This window comes from Anser brachyrhynchus, assembly GCF_964034855.1.
Source record: "Anser brachyrhynchus genome assembly, chromosome: 4".
Taxonomy (NCBI): domain Eukaryota; kingdom Metazoa; phylum Chordata; class Aves; order Anseriformes; family Anatidae; genus Anser; species Anser brachyrhynchus.
Window position 1 is genome coordinate 2790884 of NC_137698.1, and position 22770 is coordinate 2813653.

Below are 22770 nucleotides of genomic sequence, written 5' to 3' on the forward strand. Positions count from 1 at the left end.
AAGCTCTTTTTTCAAGGGAGGAACTTTCCTATTACTATTTCACATTGCATATCTTATCTACAGAGCAAACATGAAGCCAACAGACTTTGTAGCACTGAGCCTGGTCACTTGTTCTCTTGGCTGAGAGCGAAACAAGATTTGGCAGAAAGAGAGCAACAGGAAATCAAGAGAGCACAGTCTTCATTATCTAGAAGTTTTCCCCATTGCCCTGAGATCCTCTCATTTGCAAAAGGAAGTTGTGATTCAGTTTCTCTTGAGATGGAGACTCATCTCTTTTCCACTGATAACTGCTTTGCTTGCTCTGAAGTTCCTGCAGGTTTACAGCACCGCAGTGAAATCCAGACCCTAGCAATGAATACCATCCTTTTGCATATTTACACCCACATGGTTTAGTGCTAGAAGTAAACTGTCTGAGGAGAAAACAGCACATTGCCTGGTGAGCTCATTGCTGCAATTCTTGTTAGTCATTTTATTTCCTCAGGAGAACCCCCCTCTACAGACAAGAGTGGGAGATGCATGTTAAAATATTCTATTCACTGATATTTGCCTTGATGTTACTATGCGAATGGAGCACACAGATAGCCATGTTGCTCAGGTGATGGCACTTCTAGATGCTTGTGTTTTCAAGGGCTTTGTCAGAGATGTAAATATGTTACAGAGACATACATCTATTCAAATGAAATGCTGCATGTACTTCTTCACTTAGCCTATGATCTATCCACTCTTCACTTTACTGCCCTTACAATACCATTTCACTGAGGCCACCTTTTCCTCCTGTAATTTCTACAGAGGTTCGCTTGGGATCACTTTCCAAAGTCTCATTCATTTTTCAAAAATGTCTCTGAGAACGTGATAGGAGAAATGGGAAAAAACTAAAGGTGAAAATCCTGGGCTCACTAAAGTCAGTGGATGTTTTGCTGTCAAACGATTCGGGCTGGATTTCATCCCTTGACTCCTCACCGCTTCCAGAACAGTTTGTCTGTGTGTTTTGAAAAAAAGCATTAACATTCATAAATACAACTCAGTGAAATGAATGGGCAAAAATTCTCAAAATACTCCATTTGAAAATCTTCTAAGCGATCTGAATATAAAGGCAAAGGAAAGTAAGAGTGTGTATAAAAAAAAAAATATATATATATATGTCACCTCAGTAGCTGTGCTTTGGTTGGCTCCATTCTCCAGGAGATATTTCACCACTTCAATGTGGTTCTCTTGAGCTGCCATGTATAATGGAGTGAAGCCATTCTAAAGAGAACACATGAGAAAATACTGTAAAAAGAAACAGAATATACCAATAATACTGAAATACAAGTAACTATAACACTAAAAATGTATTTATGCTTTTTTAACTGAAGCATTTTAAGTATGTAAGTAGAACAACTAAGTATTTTTAGTATAATATGGTAATGTTTAATGTCATTTAAACCTACACAACTCTACATGCTTTCACACTCATTTTCTTTTGACATATTTTCTGAAAACAATGGACACACTCATTATTAATATCGGTATTCCTTGCTGATAATGGCTCAGGGACTGTAAAGCTGGCAATAAAGTCGTATGAAAGATGACAGGAAAGCAAAAGTTTCTTCCATTTATTACATTAACTTAACCACAGACATCATCCCCTGGAGACCATAAAGTCCGTATCTCATGACAAGCTGAGCAGAGATAACAAAGGCTTAACACACTATGTAAAATTTTGTAATACATAAAACATTGCAAATCATCAAACATAAAGAAACTCAACCTTGCAGAATAACAGCTGCATTTCTGACCATACACTATGTTTGTCTAGCATATAATTATAAACATTCTTTAACATGCCATGGAATTCTTATATGAATGTGCTCTGAATAGTACCGTAATATCAAAAAATTCTTCCAGGTTAGTCAAACTTCATGCAAATTCATTAGAAACACATTTTCTTCCCTTTAAAATACTTCCCTTTCTTCTCTTTAAAATACTTTAATGCAAAGAATTGTAATTAATTATCTACAAAATCCATATGAAAGGAAGGCATGGAAGTGAGCTATGTGCCTGATAACTTTCTTCTGAAATTTTTTAGAATTGTTAAAGAGACCTTGGAAAATTCTTCAATATTCAGCAAACTACCATGTAAGATAAGAGGACATAATCACCTATATTTGTGAAAACGTTCTTCTGTCCTCAAGTGGCACTTTTCGCTAGAACACAACCCATAAACAAGAATTCAAATATGCAATTCTTTTTTTTTTTATATATAAATCTTAAATGCTGTCACAATAAATTACAGACTTGTGCATTTATACGAGCAATACGAATTAACACAAATACTGTGATAACTAAGAACATTGCTTCAGAGACGCCAATATTATTATTTCTAGCAAACTTGCTATGGAAACATTCCAGTAATTTCCTAATGAAACGAAATCTCATTTTTCAGTCAGTAGGTAATACAGTTGATTGCAGAACTGTTGTATTTACAACCCCCATCTACATTACAAAAGTAGAAGATTGCTCAGGTCAACTTTATATATGTTGTATATGTACGTGACATATATCATATATGTTGCAGCAGGTTTTTTAATACTACTTTGACATATCGGTCTAGTATTTTCATTAAAAATCTTGGGACATATAGTTAAAAAATTGCACCCTGACAACAGTCAACAGCAGTTTAATGCCAAAATCATGTGGTGTATTTTGAGTGGCTTTGCACACAGGTCTGTCTTTGGCAAGTATTATCCAATATTCTCAGGAATGACTTGAAGGATGGAACTGAGCGTTCATATTACAGCTGCAGACAGCATGAACAAGGTGTTCTGCAAGTACACAACCCAAGAGGAACGTAACTTGAAAGGTTCCTTTTACCTTGGAGAAAAGGGCTGGAAATGTAATTTAGTAAGGACGAATACAAGTTGCAAAGCTTTGGCAGGAATAACAAACTGTGCAAACAGAGAATGATGAGTTAGAGAAGAATTCTGCAAAAAAGGACCCAAAGGTCGCAGTGGCTTGCCAGAGAGTCACTGAGCTCATTCTGCTGTAATACAGACAATCATTGCACTGTTGTAAAATTAAAATACATCCCCCTGGGGAAGTTATTTTTCTTTGAGAAAAGGCTGAAGTAATTGGTGTTATTTGGTCTAGAAAAGGAAAACTGAAAAGAAAATGACAAGTGTTCAAAGAGGAAGGGAAAGATTTGCTCTGCATGTTCACACATGCTAAAACAAATAGGAAAGTGCACAGCTTACTAAGGTTGCAGCAGAGAAAATTCAGGTTAGACATCGAGAAAAGCCTCTTAACAGTAAGGTCAGTTGCATTTTGATGGGTGGCTTCCCTCCCCCAAATCACTGGCAGCGAACGGGAAGCACGAAGGAGGCACGAAGGAGGCCCACAAGCCAGCCTCTTCCACGTCCACCCTTGTGGCTGGGAGGCCACCAAGCCTGGGTGCACGGTGGTCTCCTGGCCGCTCCACTCACAGCCCTTTAACAGGGGGGAGAAAATGAGATCTCATCGGAGTGTAAAATGAGGGAATGCTGTTCAGCATGTAACGAGGAAGGCACAGAGGACTGCCGAGCTGAGGGCGTGAGCTGGCAGTGAGAACTGGGAACAGATCGGCTCGTTTCCGATTGTGCTGGGACTGAAGAGCACAGAGAATGCTGCAGGTAACCAAGCTGGCTCATTGCTTTTGCTTTCCTTCCCACACTGGAAAGAAACAAAGCGGCATCCTATCTAGCTAGAACTACCAGTAATTTTCCACACCCTTGATTGGTATTTTAATACCAAAAGTATAATGTAGCATTTTTTAAATGGTGATATGTACCATTTGTAACATCCTTCTAACGCTGAACACCACTGCATGGATGAATGCAAGGAGCACAACCACACTAATATAAACGTCAGGAATACGAGAATTTTCAAGCCAAAGCAAATCAATTTGCTTACAAGCTTTGAGGTTTGTTTTAAATCTTAAAAAAGTCCCTAGTTAAGCCCCCTTAAAAAGTCCCTAGTTCTGCAACAGGACTGGGACAATAAATCCTGGGTTAGGACACCATAAACAATACATATAAGACTTCATTATCATTTACAAGCACTAAACACTTTTCCACCCAGTCCCAAGACTGTTCCAGAGACTGCCCATTAGATCAAGGATATTCTCCTCATATAACCATACCTGTAACTACAGCAACTGTGGGTAAGGAAGTACTTGCACTCCTAGCCTTTTTTCCTCTTCAAGCTTTATTTATAGTTTAAAATTACCATATATTTTTCCTTAAAAGCTGGCTTATTTTGGAAATTGCTAGAGCTGCTGAGGTTTATTTGCAAAACTAACTATACCAGACATACTGAGAAGCTTCCCCTGGCAAGGTCAAGCCCATTTTTTTCCGCTGGCAGGGTGAAGTTTGCTTTCTCAGTGAAGAACTGGTTTCAGAGATTCTAATTGCAGTGTTCCTGACCTCAACGCTTCTGGCTCTTGGCCAGAGACTTCTATTTTAAGAGATTCCCAGTTTTACCACTCTCCTTGGCACAGCTCTGCCCAGTGGGATTGCCTGTTAGACATGCTGGAGCTCTTCCTTCTCACTTGTCTTCTGGACCCCAGGACTTCCACATCTCCTCCCATCTCTGACAGGCTACGATGCGTCTGTCTGTCTGTCTGTCTGCTACACAGCAAGTTTCTTTGTCAGCCAGTCCTGCAGTTAAATGGAAATGCCCGAAACAACAGAAGCATATCCTTTCCTCCATTCTATTTACTTCTTGCATCTAAAATCCCCTTCCCAGTTTCTCATCTTTTAGCTTCAAAGAGCTATATAACGGTACTTGGGTGCTCTGTTCTGCTTTTGAGATAGCTCAAAGCTCTAGAGCTCAAACCTCTGCAAATTGAAAAAAAAAAAATACATTTTCCCTAGACTTGTTTCATTACCCAAAATTTTCTACTGAATCCAAAGCATTCCAGTTAATGATGCTCCATGGACGTATTGCAGAAGAGACTGACCTCTCCCTTCTTGTTTTAGTATATGAAAAGAGACATAGAGGGTTTACTGGGCCTTGAAGGGGAAAAAAATATCCTTATTTCAATAAATATTTCTTCAGTTTATAATTCCATGTTGTATGAACACATTCTAGAATTGATGTAAAAATACTGACTGTAGCAGATAAATGTGACAGGGAAAAGGAGAAATGCACTTTCTTTTGGTATTTCTGAAAGCCCGGCTGTGTACTTATACTGTGACTCTATGTTTAGATTTGGTACATCATCTGAAAAATAGAAATTAATTTTGTAATGATATATAACATTCACTTTCAAACAATGATTTCATCAGAGTATTTGTAGTGAGGATAGAGTACTCAGATTTCATTATCCTCAAAAATATATACTGCAAGATGTTTACTGCCATAATATAAAGTTATTATGAAAAATTAATGCTAAATAAGTAGAGTATATTCCATACTCCATTCTTTCTACTACATTCACTGATTTACTTGCTAATTTGAGAAAATGAGTAGCTCTCAATGATTCTCCAAGCTATTAATGCAAATTGGCGAGTCTTTATATGACTCAGAATTTGTATCGTTAAATTTTGCCCAAGCCCTAATGAAGAACATAGTCTGAAGAAGCAGAGAGATTATTAGAGCATTTAGAAAATCACACAAACAGTTCCATAGCCTGGCTTAGCTGTATTTTAGGGCAGGCTTTCAAGGAATCTCATCCTTTGTGGGCAGTACCAAATGATCAGGAGTACACATCTTCCAAATCGTGTTTAGTAGCCAGTCCTTTTGAATGACTAGCCTACCTATGCTTGTCCATGAAGATGTAGCCTTTAGTGTCTATATAATATATATATATATATCATATGGCATATATATATATATATCCATATATATCTATATGCATGCTAATGAGGAAAATAAAGAAAACAGGTAAATTTTCTTCCCCTAGTTTGACTTTTTTAAGATGATACGAGAGTTAGCAACATGTCTTGTGATGTAATAGCTAATATAAACCCAAATGAACATACCTATTTTACCTCAAAAGCCTCCAAGAACTGTTTAAGAACTGTATTAGAAGATCACCAAAGTTACTGAGGAAGACAAGACAGCTGACATCTAACGCAATTATTTACACACAGTAAAATGCTCATTCCTACTTACTCTTCAAGATGTAATTACTAAGCAGAGGGCCAACACAGCAGATTGCCCCACCCAGACAAGTTGCCTCCTCTGCCTCTCCATCTTACCACGTGGGCTTTTCGTTGAGGTTTTCGTTATCTTATTTCCCCCAATTTTGCTTCACATCAATGAAATGAAAATCAAGGTCACAAATTAAAACCGAAGTAGTTAGGCATTTTCTTGTAACTTTTACTACAATTCTGCAAGCGTACTTCTCAAGCAACGTTTAGAAAAGATCCTGTGCACAACATACTGCACATGTAAAAGCTCAGTTTCCTCTGGGTTACTCTAGAGTTTCCTTCACAGGGCCTGGCATTTGAACTAACCTGAGAGAAGCCTTTGCGAAATTCATTCTACCTTTCTTCCTGTGCCTCCTTCTCTTTCCACTCTTAGCCAGTACCACAAAGAAACAGATAGTGGCACAAAGGATGAGATAAGAATGAGACAAGGGTGAGACAAGCTTAGATTACTCATGAAACAGCACACCCAGATAATGAAATGTTCTGATTAATGGTCATAGCATTTTACGCAGTAAGATCGCGATCATTGCTCGAGTCTTTAAATTTCAGTAACTTACAGGATTTTTCTACTCTTCAGAATATTGCTTAACTTAAACAAAAATGGCAAGACCTTGACTTAAATCTTTATTCAGTGGCATACAACTCATCCCCCTTGTTTCCTCATTCTTCCACAGACATTAGACTAAACAAGTGACATCTACATCCCACCTTAGCAGTTAGAAGAAGGTAACTCCACCTTCACTAGCTGTTTCTCTCTCTCTGTCTCCAATAATATCTATGGGAGAGGAAATAACCACTCCAGCAAAGGCTATTCTCCCTTCTCAAGTAGGACAATGTTATGCATATGAAAGGACAAGAAACAAGGAAAAGGACAAGAGGCAATGGGCACAAACTGGAACACAGGAGGTCCTCTCTGACCATCAGGAAACTTTTTTTTTTTTCTAAAAGCCTCCTGGACATGGTCCTGGACAGCCTACTCTACGTAGCCCTGCTCGAGCCGGTGGTCTGGACCACATGAATCCTCTTCCAACCTCAGCCATTCTGTGATTCAGTCAAAAATCCTCTAACAATTCAAGCAATTAATTAATTTTAATCCACAAAATATGTGAGTTACAAATAAATGCAACACTGCAAACTGAATTTGGTATACACACCTTGAATAATACCAAGAAATTGGTAGCAAAAACCTTCATGAAAGAATCAACAATATTGGAATTGTGAGAACTTTGTTGTGCATTATGGCCAGAGCATTATTTCCAGCCCGTCTAAAAATACACGCTCCATAAGAGGATTTTATCTTAGCAGGAGAGATTCTCTGCCTAAAAGGGTGAATTAAGGATAGATCAAGGTAACTACTTTAACTTTTAACAGGCTGGTTTTTTTTGTTAGCTTACATCAGAATCCAGAAGTGTGATATGGCAGTAACTCTAAATACTAACGGTATAATTATATATCCATTAAAAACTTTCAGAATGATTTTCTCATAGTAAGCAACTATACTTAGACTGAGATATTTCAGCAGGCTTTCACAGGTTGAAAATATCTAAAACTCCTAGAAAACTACATCACTTTTTTTCTCCAGTAAGCCTGTAGCACCTACCAAGCCTTCAGATCAATATTACTGATGTGTGACTCGTACTACCTGAGCATTGCTTGCTTTTACCTCTAAATACTTTATCATAAGATCTGTTTGTGTAAAATGTCCCGTTGCACGACTCAGATGACAGTTTGATATTTGTCTGTTTATTCTCCTCAAGTCTCCTAGCATTGAGTTTGATTCTACTCCCACCATACGGAGAAGCACTGAACCACTACCAGTGAGAAAACAGATTACGCCTTTGAGAAGCATAATTCAATTCAAGGTTCTTTCCTTGTCCTGAGAGAAGTAATTTGTTTCAGCTTCACATGTGGTTCAAACCCGACAGATTCAGAAGGAACATGTGCTCTGTTCACCTCTTGTCCTCCTGTACCTTCTAACTGCACTGCTGTGACTGGTGTCTACTTCATGGAGGGAATTTTTGTTTTGTCCTGAATCCACCTTACAAGAGAGACAGCCAGTAAAAGCATCTTTTGGATACATCAGCAACTAGCTAAATTAAATACTGTGGATATGTTATTGATGAAAGTACCTTTTGTTTTCGGACAGAGTCAGCGTTTCAAAATGAGCAGGACACAGCACATTAGTATACATTCAGTTTCTAGGGGTATCTTTTCCTTCATAAACAAAAAACTTCCTTAACAAAGCTGGTAAGTGCTAGTAAACAGGGTGATGCACAGATTAGATGTAAGCATTTGCAGTCATAGAACTATTCAGTGTAAAGTGGCACATCTGTAAGGGCACAGAAGGCCACTGGATTCTGACCTACTGTAGACTAACTCCCTAACAAGTGTTAACTCATCATTTTGGTAACAATCCTTGCATTCAATACACACAGCAGATTCAGAGGCCACTACGGTCTCACAAACTGTAAAAATTAAAGCTGAGAAAAGCACTGAGGAGAAAGGCTGGAATTACTGGACTTAGAGAGGCTGGTGATTCTGCATTCTGGGGCCAAGCAGTTAAACAAAAGAAATAATGACAGACCATCTATCTGCTTGAGATGACAGACCATAAAACTAATTTGTACTAATTAAAAAATACAGGATCTGCAGTGACACAGAAGGATATGTAGAAAAAAATAGCACCTCTTCAGCTGTCTCACATTCTCTAGTAATATAAATAGTGTTTTCCACTCTATGCCTACAGCAATGAGATAACTATAAAGCCCATGAATAAAAAAGGTCTGGGTTCATGGTGCTCACCGAGTTGGTTTGTGAGAGATCATGCAGACCCCCAGCTGCGGTGCAGGTTCAGGCAATACTAATACATCTGCCACCTGTTGCCTTGCAGTTCCAAGAAGCCCTCTCCTGGGAAGTGCATTTTACTGTAAGCCACTTTCTAGCTTATGTGACAAACTTAAAGAGCACAAGCATTCTATTTTAGAGCTTCAAATATCACGATTTTCCCATCAGGAACAGGAAAGTAACAACAGTCTGAAACACAGCCAGGCAGAAATCAAGATGTTCTGTGCCTTGAAAGTATCATTTTTACGAAGAGGAAGCCTGTAATAGGAATTGGGCTGATGGGGAATAATGGGAAGAAAATAGATTAGTCATGCACCAGGAAACATAACCTTGATACTGGGCATGGGTTAGGGACCAGCTTAGCTAGGGTGAAGTCTTGCATTTGAATTCTGGGCAGTCATCCAAAACAGCATTTGCGGTTTGCCTTCTATCTGTGGTAAAGTGAAAGCAATTCTGGAAACATACATATACAGACATATTTTATGTATATGGTTATGGGCTGAAAGGATGACAATATCACACTAAAATCATAAATAAAATGTTTGTACTTATTGGGTTTTGACTCAGTTATATCTAACACTCTCACAAATATAAGGGGATAACAAATCAAGTTCCTGTTCTTTATTTTCTCAGATTGCATCATTACAGTTGGGTGAAATGTGGCATGTCGGTCTGGTAAACCCTTACCTTTCCAGCTAATATGCTGGTTTATACAGGCTCCTGAGGTTTGTGTATTTGAAGAACAAATCTTACAGGACACCTCTCCATCATATCATTTGTTGGAAAAAAACACTATTTGTTTAAATGAAAGTCTTAAGTTCTGACCTGCACCACTGGTACTAGTTTCTTTTATGGAGCTTAAACTAAATAGATTGCAAATTACAAAAATAGATTAAGAGATGTTGTAAATCTTTTCAGTTTGTTTTCAGACTGTTGGCTGAGAAACATGTATTACAAGATCTTATACCACCTCCCTTTGGATCAGTGGAATCTACTAGTTAAAGACCATCAAAGTACAAGGTAGAAATTATGATATTTAAGTAAACCTTTTTTTTTTCCTAGAGACGAGCTACGTTTTTACATGTCATACATTATGGCAGGCTATTCATCTAGTTAGCTGTAGTGACAGTAGTGGACAATAGCACTCATTCCAGAAATACAAAACTGGTCAAACTGCACATCTGTAATGTGCATATAGATGTACAAGAATCTCCATTTGCTATACACACAATGCAGATTTTGACTTCTGGAAGGAGGACATTATTACATGAGAATGTGCATTTTTACTTAGTTATATTATTTACTTATTTATATTATTTACTTTACATTACATTGCTATTTCTTATGTCTGTTTAAAAAATCTTGAAAATGTGATCCAAGTAAAGTCTGATGCTGTGATTTCTATTCAAGCAGGTTGAAGATAAAAGAGATGAAATCCGCATTATGATATAGCAAAAATGTTGATATCACATCACCCCCTTATGGTGTTCCTCCTGAGAAGGACCCCGATACAGGTAAGTAGAATAGGAGAGATTAATTTTCCTGCCTCTTCTAGAAGAAGAAGTTGCCTCAAAAACACCACCACTCCAGCTACAATACAAAGATAAAGGGTATCATCATATGATACAGGAAGGGCCTGGACTGCCTTATATTGACCTTATAAATATTAAATCCTCTCACTAATACTGAACAGGCTGTCAGTATATAGCAGCTGGTTGAGGGAAGAACGTACTCTACTTTATCAAGCATTTGTAAAACTGCATCTGGGCAACTATGTCCATTTGGGGGCTTATCAGAACAAGGAAAACATGGACAAATTGGAACAAATACAGTGGGGGGCCACCGAGGTAGGTAAAGGGGTTGAAGCCTGAGACATGAGAGGACATGGAGAGAACTGGGGTTTTGTGAAAGGATGAGAGGCAAAAGATCCAAGATGAAGCAAGAAAAGATTCAAACAGATAAAAAGAAACAATTCCTCACAGGGTGGGTGGTCAAGCACTGGAACAGGTTGTGCAGAGAGGGTGAGGAATCTGTCCTTGTAGATACCAAAAAATGGACAGGGCACAGTCCTAAACAAACCCAGCTAACCTCGTCCTTGGGTGTAACTTCAAATCTGGCCATGCTTTCGGCCCGGGTCGACAGGGGAAGGGTTGGACCAGAAGGTCTCCAAAGTGACTTCCACCCTACTTTAATCTATGATCCCATACATATTAGCATTGTTCTATAGGCATTCATTCAACCAAAGGCTAAATACTGTGCTATTGTACACCTGATAATTATTCGATCAATTCAGTGAATTTGGAGACAAAGTCTCAAGTGTGGTTCTGAGATTCTTCTAAGATCTCTACTAAACCTCTCTGTAATAGTTGGGGATCGCCCTTGGCCTATTTTAAACTGTAAACCTAACCCTGACAAGTTCAGTTGTTTTGGGGCTGCAACTGGGATCCCCACAGACGCATATCAAACTGGCTCAGTACCCTCCTTGTTCTTCAAGAGCTCCTGATCCTCAGAGCAGCTATTGAAAGCCAACCAGTCCTGCGTTTCTAGATCACCACGCTCCTTCTGCTCTGGGTGACATCATAAACTGGGCACCCTCCTAGGGTTGTTTTTCCTTTAACAATATGAATTGTTAGGGAAATGAGAAAGTCCCACATTAATAGTCTGATACCAACAATCATTATCTTATGTTTACTCTCTGTTATCCTGTAATTCCCTGCAAATCTGTAAGCACCACTGCTGTCTTGCAACCACAGGCATACTGCTCAAATACACCTCGCTGGCTGCCTGAAATCATACCTCACGATCAAGAATAACTGTTGGTTGTCATTAAGTGATGATCACTGTAAGAGACAGGCAGCTGAAACCTGGACTAGCATAAGGAAGGATGAATAACTGTATCTGTTCCTTCATCGTTCTTAACGTATTACTTTTGTTTACGTCTCTCAAAATCCTTATAATCCTCCAGAAGGCAATTCTTATTATTTTTTTCCAGGGAAGGCATAATGGACCTGATCCTTTATTACATTAGTAACGATGAACTGCTACTAAAGTACTCCCCTTGATATACACCAGCTAAGAATCTGTCTCTCTGAACATACCAATAAAAAACAGAATGCCCTGTCGGTGGGATTAACGTTTTTTGTCATAATGGGTTACCAAATACTCTGCAAAATACAGTCCGTTCTGATGGTAAGATTATCTTTACAAACTACAGGGAGAGCAATCCCTGGTAAAGCAAATCCTGGGGCATCCTGATAGAGACAAGCAGATCACTTCTCTGACAATCAGCTAAATCCTCCCTTCACTGGTAACACTGAATATGGACATTCAACAAGCTCTCTTATCGCTCATTTTTGGGAAAGCATATTAAGGGTGGAAATTTTGTGCTATTCTATGGATTGCTTTAATCCAAGCAATAGTCTGGATAAGAATACTCCAGCGGTCACGATGGCTACATCTCCTGTGTTTTGAAACAGGGAACTGGCAATGGTAATGGGGACAAATTTAAACACAAAATATTTCTTGGCTAATGTGTTTGCAACGAGCTTAGAGAAGGATATAGAGGAAAGGAAACCAGAGAGCTTTTAAATAACAAGATCAGCTTGGGGGAGTACTGATTTATCTAATCCTTGCCTTCTGTATCTGGGTCACTTTAAATAATCTGATGATTAAAAGGTAGGCTCCTCCTTTTGTCAGGGGCCCTAAATGAAGCAGCGGTCAAAGCACAACCTTAGCAGCTAATAGGGAACACGCTTTCTTCTAAGGTCAAGTGCGAAGTTTTAAAATTGATGGGAAGTGTTTCTTAGATGACTGCAGGATATGATAGCTCCCTTACAGGTACCGAATAGAAGTGAATTCTATTTCCTTTTGTTGCCTTTTACTCTTCAGCTCTTTGTACCTCAATCACTTGACATTTGTTGAATCACTTCGTATTATGAGGTGCGACTCTTCATATTAGACTAACCTTTTTGACCTTGCCTGGAACAGAGAAGGTCAGGATAGATCCATTCCACACGATATGTGTGGTCAGAATATCTCAGCATTATTGCTGCAGGGAACAAGCCTAGAGGTAGACTCAGTTATTAAGATTATTGCAGTAGGGACGTCATCACACTTGGGAGACTAATATTCCAGTTCTCAGGCATCTCTGATGCCTACACATAAGTCACGTGATAGATACAGTTTGACTTTAAGAGAAACTAGCAGAGAAATACTCATCAAAGGGAAGGGTTGGACTGACTAAGTTTGGTGACACTTCTTCCACCTGGAAAAAAGACCAAGAATTTACATAAGAATTCATAGTATGTTGCAAAAGTAGACATTCACTGAGAGGAGAATTATGGAGAAGGATGGCTGTTCTAATGCACAGGCAAAACTGGTAACAGGTTGTTTGGGGTAAAGAAATTATCTGGCTGTGAAAGGAGGAGACCACTGGGCTGGACAACAGAGAATGTGTGTGGTCAGATCTCTACACGACCAAAAATCATGGTCAAATCAAAAAGAGAAATTGCAGAGATTGATTTCTGAGTTGACGAAGCATATCTAGATCTGCTCACGGAACCATGAGCAGAGTCAACCAAGTGGATGTCTTACAGACATTCATTAAATATATTTTTTTAAGAAATATTTGTAGCAAAAGGCAACTAACTGAGCCAAACAATTGCGCACTGGTCAAGTTCTATGTAAAGGTCTGCTGAAAAGGACCGCTAACTTCTACATTTCTTCAGCCATTTCTGGGTTTGCCCTCATTTCAGCATTTGTCTGAAACGTACTCAGGGAAGATGTCAGCTCTCAAATGATATGCGCACAGGTGAAAGTGGAGTCATTCAATTAGTAATCACTGTGCAATTAGGCTTTGTATCAAAATAGAAATTACTTTTCTAAAAATAGGTGGTGATGACGTATTAGCTCAAAAGGAACAGATTTCTGAAAAGACAGGAAGAGGAACAAAATAACAGCTCTGAAGGCCAGCAGAAAACTGAAGGGCAAAGCAAAGTAATCTAATAAAAAACAAAATCCATAAAATCAAAGTCCTGAATGTTTAACAGCCTCAAATAGCACAGATGGGGTTTGTAATCTCAGTGGTTGCAACGTTTTTAATAGCCTTTTCTGAGATAATTCTGTTATTTCATTGTTGCAAGGAACAGGGAAATCAGTGTGGCATTTCAGATGTCACTTGTGGTAAGTTTTGATAAAGGCCAGTGTTTTTATGTAATTTAGCTGTAAAAAGAAAAAGAAAACTGCAAGCTAAAGAAACTAGTGTTTAGAATGCTCACTTATCCATCAGTTTATAATCAGAGAATAAATTTTGTCACTATGGCAAATTCTCATCACTGGAAATGGGAATGACCTTGACAGATACCAAGTTCCTTAAAGAGGAAGTTATGAAGCAATCTGAGTATCTTCACTGGCATTAAATCACTACCACCAAATGGCATTTAGCAGGGGCCTAAAAAAAATAAAGTGTGAAACAACAGAGATACCAAGGAGAGGATGTAATACACCCTCAATACCAACAACTGTTCCTAAAAGATTTGAGAGTGACAATATAGCATCTATTTTTAAAAATGGAGTTGAGATAAAATCTAGGAAAGAGAAACTGAGCATTTCAGTCATAATTTCTCTTTTTTTAATTAAAATTTGCCTTTAACTTGTATTTTTGCTCATTTCAGAATTTCTTAATTAAGCCTGGTAAGATTAATTTTTTCTCTTATTCTTTTTATCAATGCCATATTGCTTGACAAAAAATAAAAATGGTATTTGAGTATTCACATTCTCTTCAGGCATTCTCTTTTCCTTTTTCCATATAACTTCATATTTATCTTTTTCAACCAGCTGTAGTTACATACGCTTGACTCTCATCATAAATCAAACGTCCGTTCTTCATTAACATTGAAGTCTGTTTTTCTTTTTTTTTTAAAACTTATTTATTGCCTATGATGAATGTGATTCTTGAGCATGTAAATCCAATCTTGAGTAGAAAGGCAGCATTCATTATCCTCATCGAGCATAAAGGCAGCGAAATAACTTTTAAATTTAATCTTCCACAGGAAGTCTCTGGCAAATCAGTATTAGAACCAAATTCTTAGATGTCTGCTCAGAGCCCTGACTAAAAACATACATCCTTTCCACCCATCCTATAGGTAACATCTATTCATTCGTATTCCAATTTTTAGCTACCTGGGAACACGCGTGTGAAAGGACAGACACACAAATACTACTCAAAATGCTGAATACTATCAACAGATATTACCCAAGTGCATCCATCCAACATTTACCAAGAAGAAGACACATCTAGGTAGGTCATTCACCTCTTTCTCTGTGTGCAGTTGTTTACTGTTGGGCTGTTGACAGTGCTTTGTCCAGGAAACTGTATGATGGAACGGCCCCTACATGGGAGCTCTGTCAGGGTACTTGTGGCTCTCTGTGGCAAGCACAGAAGGAGATATAATCAAGCAGCTGTAATCTATCTCCTCAGCAAAACGGTAGCAGAAGGACACAACCAAAAGCCAGCAGCTGGATCACACTGCATTAAGGACTCACCCTCCAATTCAAGTGAATGAGAATTTTTAAATGAAGGCAACGTGCCACAAATCCAGTGCAGATACATCCCAGCAGTTTGAATTTGTTCTGTCTGGAGGCAACCAGTGAGCAGCAGCAGTGGGGAAAATCCCTTCCATCAGATGACACTATACTTGTACAGGCCCTCTACTGCTATCTGCATCATCCACCAGCAGCTCTGAGGTGCAAAGGTTAGACAACAAATACCGAGGTGCCAGCAGTGTTCATTAGTTCATGAACACTGTTATAACACTGTAATGAACATTAGTTCATTAGTGTTCATCCAGACACACAGCAAGACGTTGCAGAATCTGAACTAGGAGCTTCACCAGAACTCCCACGTTACCACTCTGCATATGCTTCTCCTGGCAGAGAAAAATCATCAACTACCAGAGATGGTAAAGCTCTACCAGGACTCTATAAATTTACAGTGGTAGGCAAAAAAAACCATGTTACGTAAAGCTGAATGACTCGCTTTAAATGCTATGACTCTTTATTTGAAAATTATAATCATTTTATAAACACCAATCAAAGTCCTTCACTTCATCTTTGTTCATTAATGCCAAGTCTACATTTGCCATTTGGGGCTTCCCTTAGGAGCGCATTCTTTTACATCTAAAAATGTCCCCACTTGCAAACGTTTTGTGGAGTATCTTCATGATATTGCATCCCTCCCCCATTATTCTGAAAACTAACTCCTGACAGATAGATACGGATTTCAGCAGGCAGAAAACAAGTGTTTATGCCAAGGTTGCCGACTGCCATCTTCTAAATGTCTGTTGTTATCTGTTGAATCGATCCCACTTGGATGGTAACTGAAGTAGCAAATGCCTGTTAACAGGTCTGCGCACATTACACAGAACATTCACTGCTAACAATAAACGTTTTTAAAAACTAGAATAGCATATAAAATAATATCTGTGAAATTAATTTCCAATTCTGTCAGAATGTGTTTTTCACATTTAGGAAATTTTATTTCTTTTTCAAGCATAAAGAAAAGTGTTTATGAGGGATGATGCTTCATGAAAGTATCATTTTTACCATTACTTCTCTTACTATGCTCAAAATCCTAATATTAAATATATCAGTTAATCTTCTTATACAATGAGAAGGATGACGAATGCAGAAATCATTCAATAAGTTCATTAAGAAAGTAGTTTCCTAAATTTTTTAGCAATGGAATTACAGCATTTCTTATCTTTAACGTAAGTAGAGGATGGAGAGTAATTGACCAACAGTTGTCCTGAGAGAGCTCTTTAACAGCAGTTTTGGGGCAAAAAGCAAAATTAAGAATAAAAAGTCAAAGAATCTTGGACTGAAGGCATCTTGAAGATGTTTTCAATTTCTTTCTATCGTCATAAAATGTCAAGAAAGTACAGACAGACCTGTTTGTTTTATAGTCCTATTGCTTCATCTCTTGGCCTCCATTTACTTTATACCATCCATCTTACGATGACATCAAACAGAAAAAAGAAAAAAGCAGGTTCCCAGGTCTGGGCCAGCAAGATGTGAAGGTGGTCAGACTTAGGATGGACTCTTACAAATCAAATCCTTTCACAAGCTTGGCTGTGTTCCTATTGATAAGAGAATGCTCTACAGAACAGGACTGAGAAAAGCATCTCACACAGGCCCAGCTATGTTTGCACAATTTCTTTTCAACCAAGGTAGTTTCAAGCTACAGCATTTAATCACATCGCTCTCTTGTTCTGCTCATGTATCCCAGAAAGATTAAGCTAAGGGTCATTATTTTGCCTATAGACAGTAAGTGCTAGGAAAATTCAATTTGAAATTAATCTACCCCTGAAGTGTGACTTGTTTTCCTCCTTGTCATAGCTTACACCATTACTGCAAAAATGGTATTTGCAATCATTGAATGATGCACTTGAACTCAACTGGAACACTGTTAGCTCCATGATTTATTTCTGAGAATGTCACAAGCAGACAAGATGAGTTAGAAAGATGTTGCTGGAATAAAGATGGCAGCTCCTGTATCATATATAGTCCTCATCTATACCATATGTCCTGTTCTCTATAGCTACAGACAGTTGCCATAGTTAAGAAGGAAGAATTTACAAACATTAGCCAAATAATTTATTTGATAAATTGTTCCTAATCCTCAACAGAGGAAATAGCGTGCATCTTAAATATGCGTAAGGATAACTGGGCCAGTTGCTCCATAGTGATAATAGTGTGTCTGTTTGGGAGGGTCGAGGAGATGGGAACAGTTAGCTCAGAAAACAAACCCTCATCTAGCTACTTTGCAGCGTGTTGTTCACTGCGAATCAAGCACATGTTGTTTACAGCTCTGAAATCACAGCCGGGAAGCAGCTGCCGCTACAGCCTTGCCCAAACTGGAGAGAGAAGAACTGGCCATCAGTCAGTCTCGGCAACATCACCACCTTCTCTGGTACATTTTGGAAGAACAGACAAGCTTCGTGTCAGTGGAAGTAACAAGGCTCTTTTTACAGTTAGTTTGCCCACCAGGACAAGGTGCATTTCCCAAATTCAAATGTACATTCCAAACTTTTGACTTAAATTCTATCTGATCCCAGAAAGAATGAGTTCAGAAGCCTGAGTAAGTTATCTGCAAATGTCTAGCCCACAAACAACCACGTAAAACAATTTTATAAATCAAGTCTGAGAATTTATGCTCCTCACTATGGCAAAACAAATATAAGGAAAACATATGATGTAATATGTCTACACTTTACAGGATTTCTGAAACAAACAATTTATTGTTAAGAGATTTCAATCAACAAAAATGTGAGTTTATATATCACACAATGAGTACATAATTTTGTTATTTACTTTTATTTTACTTACTGAGCAGTGAACACCAGGTCAGGTGTGGCATCAAAAGAGTTTGGAATCAACACCTAGCACCTCAGATCTACTCCATTAAATTCCACCAAATAACTTTTAGAAGAAAAAGGAAAATAGCATCATACCTGAGACTGTGCATTAATATTGGCTCCTTCCTTAACCAGAACTTTGACAACTTCAGCTTGTCCTGCTAAGGATGCAATGTGTAGGGCTGTATTCCCTTTCTGTTATAAAGAGGGAAAAAGCAAAAGACATTACCTTCTTTAGGAATCATTTTAACCAGCAGTTCTTTCATAATATCCAGCATGCAGGCCTTAAATTTTTTAAGTACAGTTTTACCTTACATTTTCATGATGTTCCATAACCATCAAAGGGATAGAACTGGTAGCAGCAACCATGAAGATTTCTTCGGTGGTTGTTCAACACTTACATCCCAACATAACTTTTGAGTGAAATTACAGAATTTGGTTTGGGTTTGGAAAAAACTTCTAGATAAAGTATAATATGGGCTAACAGTTTTTTTTTCAATTCAGCTCTAGAGATCATGCCCTGTAGAATGCAGCTGAAAGGAGTCTAGGAATCCTAAAATTCAAGCTGTGAATCACGTGTAAAATGAGATTTCCTAGTACAAGGCCCAAAAGGAGGATCTAACTTAAGTGACAGAAATCAGTCCTTTAGAAGTGGAAGATAAACCCTTTTTTTTTCCTGTTCTCTAATCTGCATAAAATTAAAATGCGTATTTTTGAAAGTTGTTAACTTCAAGTTAAGAGACGCAGTGCATAATAAAAAACATCTCTCGAAAACAGCAGCAGCGTGGTAGACAGCTGCTTTTGTAAGAGTCTTGTATTTTTTCCAGGCCAATCTCCCATCCCCAGCTTTTTAAATTACTTTATTAAACAATCAAGACCAGGTGCCTAAGGCTCATAAAAGCAAAGCAGAACTCCAAAGTTCCATCTGGAAGCTGGTAGTTCTACCAGCAGCTTCACCGCGGGGTGACTTAAAGATGTTTTTGAAGGAAGGAGGGAACTTCTGTTTTTCTATCAGTGACAGACATAAGAAGTTCAGCAAGAAGCACTTTGAGCTGATGACCAAGTGCCAACCTTGATGGAGATCCTGTACATCAGCAATCATAAAAAAAGAATCCCACAGGGACACAGTGGCAGTAACTTATTGCAAAGACTGGGCATATATCTCTGGATACGATATATTCACTTATCAATTTTCACAGATTTGAAAAAAATCTACTGTTTTAAGCTATATTCACTCAATTGTCATTGGAAATAATAAATTTGGCATCACTTCTTTTTTTTTTTTTTAATTCTTCCCCTGCAAACAGATTGTATAAGTAATCTTCCCCTTTTCAATTAGAACTGACGAGCATCAGCCAAGAACACAGACACAGACCATAATGGAAACAGCACTGTAAATATCAATGAAGTATTTATACTATAATCTTATTTTGTACTTTAATATTTTTTTCTAAATTTCTCCCATGTATTTGAGTTACTCTTTTTGTGAATAGACTTACAGATGTGTGTGAATTACCTTAGTAGCAGAATCCACAGCCGACCCTCTTTCCAATAATTCTTGTACCAGTCCCACATGGCCTTCTTTAGCTGCCAGGTGCAGAGCATTGAGTCCATTCTGTAAGCACAAGGGCCATATCAGTTACAAACACCAGTTCTGAAGATACACGTTCCTACCTTACCCTGGTATAAGAAGATTAGTAGCTGGAATACTGTTACATCTGCTAGCTGACTGTCTACATAAGTCAGATGTTTTGGACTTGGCTAGTTAAGCCAAGGCGCTGTGTGACAAAGCTTCTCATAGCAACAGACATCAAAACAAACCATATTTTCGGCCAGCAAATTCTCCTAAGAGATTCCTTCCTCTCCTATAGTTCCACATTTCCTCGGACCACTACACCTTGGGAGCCCATTATTTCAAAATTTGAGTGCATATCTACCTTATACTTACTGTAATTTTATCTGTCCCTACTGAGGTATTATCATCACTGAAAAATCACTAGACTTAGACAAATTTACACGGGATGTGTCTATTGAATTAGGATACTTCCAGGCTGATGTAGCTGTCCTGAACCCTGGACTCTCCCCCCTTTTCTCTGGAATAACTGGTATCAGTCAGAAGACCACTCACACAAGTAGACCAAAATAGGATTATATGTGGCTTGCAAGGTGTACTGGTCTTTGACTTAGCACATCTGCTGGTTTCTGATGAGCAGGTCTTCACTAAACTTTGTGGATTTGTAACCTCATTCAAAAAGGACAAGAAAATGATTGAAATGAGCACTAGGATTTTCAGGAAAAAAAAAAAAAAGCTAATAAAATGAACACTCAAATCCCTCTCATATTAAATAGGATACTTTATCTCCTATAAATTCCAGCTATGGAAACTGTATCTTCCTCTTCCTATTATCCCTATTCCACCCACGGGAAAATATAAAATGGCAGCCTATTGTAACAGAATTGCCAACCTATTTTTCACAATCCTATGTTATTTTTCACAGTACATCAGGCAGGTGACAGCACCAGATACTGCCACTGCCCTCAAGCACTCTGCTGTTTTCCATATTGCAAGCATCACAAGCGGTACTCAGGTACCTGAGTCACTTGCGGCAAGTTGAGCACTCTGTAGCTTTTATCACTTGTCTCACAATATTTAAATTATGAAATCAACAAGCAGAGCTTTCTAGTCTTTTATTTGCCCATCCTCAGAGGCAGCATGAGCTCGTAACTCCTGGTGGGATTTTAAAGCACTTAGCACTTCACAGGAGGCATTTAATGGGAGTGGGTCCAATGGCTGCAGACACTCCAATCCAGATGCGTTTCTGAAGTAAATCCATTTAATTCTATATTCATGCAATATGGACAGATTTTGTGGTCAAATTCAGAAGTGCAGCTGTGAGGAAAGCAAAAGACCTGAAGGAAGGCTACATTCGGAAGCTGCCAAAAGGCAAAGAATACCCTTATGCAGCCTGGTAGCTCGGAAATGTTACTGGGAAATGTGGTTTCAAACCCCATTATGCGGGTGAAGCAGCAGTAACAGGATCCTTCTTACTCCAGAGGAACAACCCTACCACAGCACTGCAGAGTCCAAGGCTGGCAACCGTGCCATGTCTGGGATCAAGAACATATTTTAAGTCAAAATTTATGTGGTGAGGTTGACCATAACCATCAGGATGACTAGGACCGTACATGTCAGTGATTTTTTTTTTGCAAGCTGAAAACATTTCACGCAGCTCTGATCTTCCTTGTTTTTAATCTCAGCTGAGTATAAAACAACCACAACTACTACCTACAGCAGTTGTAAGTTTTGAAATAGTATTTTGTGAGGAAACACACAGCGTCCTTCTCATTGCTTGAAAACAAAGACCTGTTCTCATATCTAACATAGTAAATTCAGTCCTCAACACTTCCTAAGAGAGTATGAACAGCAACTCTGACTCCTTACAGCGGGACACGGCTGATGTATTTCTGTGGTCTGTATCAGCCTTTTTTCACTCTTTGCAGGCAGACTGAATTCCACAAATGACAGCACAGAAACTGAAACATTGCATGGCCTACACAAGTTATGTGCACTCACGCCTCTGGCTGCAGAAAGTTCAGAATGAGCTGCTGCCTTGCATTAACACGCAGCACACTGTGGAGAAAGGAAAGCTTGTCTTGGTGCTAAATCAGAAGCAAACTCTTGAAATATTTGTATTTGTCCCTGAGAGAGATATCTAACGCCACTGCGTTAAGTAACTGAAAGCTAATGCTGCTGAACAGATTTTCTTTGCAATATTACTTATTATCATATTTATTAAAACATAAGCAAAATGAATACAATGAGGTCTAGTAAAAAGGCTACAAAAACAAACTACAGCATAAACAGTTCCTATGGTACGCATTCAAATTCTGTAATTACTTAAACCAAGCAGCAGCAGAAGCAAGCATTGCACTTTGAATGTTAAGGGCCAGCACAACTGAAGCCTTAAAGCAAGCTTTGTTCCTCCATAATCAGCACCAGTGCTGTAATTATTTCCCAGCCCACAAGGCTGATCCCTGCTACTTATGATGATGGAAGCTCAGATTTAACCAATGCAACTCCTCCGTTTCTGTCAGCCACATTCTTGTACTGCAGAAAAACAGAAGTTTCTGACACTTCCCTTTTCTCTCCTATGCCTACCAAAAAATTGTGGGTGGGGGAGAGATGAAGTTAGTCGTGTGCTGAGCAAAACCATGCAGCATTTGGGCTGCTCCTCCCAACAAAGCAGACATATACCATAACTACCTTTTTTTTTTCCAGAGGCTCATTTGTAATTCTAACTCTCATAAAAGAAAAAAATACTAAACCTCACAAGCTTGGCTGT

The 22770-nt window shown here is 38.6% G+C and overlaps 1 protein-coding gene across 35 annotated transcripts in view; it reads right to left on the minus strand.

Annotated features, from left to right (window-relative positions):
* The window catches only part of ANK2 (ankyrin 2), a gene marked incomplete at its 5' end in the record, with an annotated part of 358674 nt that overhangs the window by 121069 nt on the left and 214835 nt on the right, over window positions 1-22770 (minus strand). For all 35 annotated transcript variants that reach the window (XM_080591203.1, XM_080591200.1, XM_080591209.1 and 32 more), the window contains 3 exons: window positions 1147-1245; window positions 18524-18622; window positions 19944-20042. In XM_080591203.1, the coding sequence (XP_080447329.1) occupies window positions 1147-1245; window positions 18524-18622; window positions 19944-20042 (297 nt within the window). The remainder of the gene's footprint in view (window positions 1-1146; window positions 1246-18523; window positions 18623-19943; window positions 20043-22770) is intronic.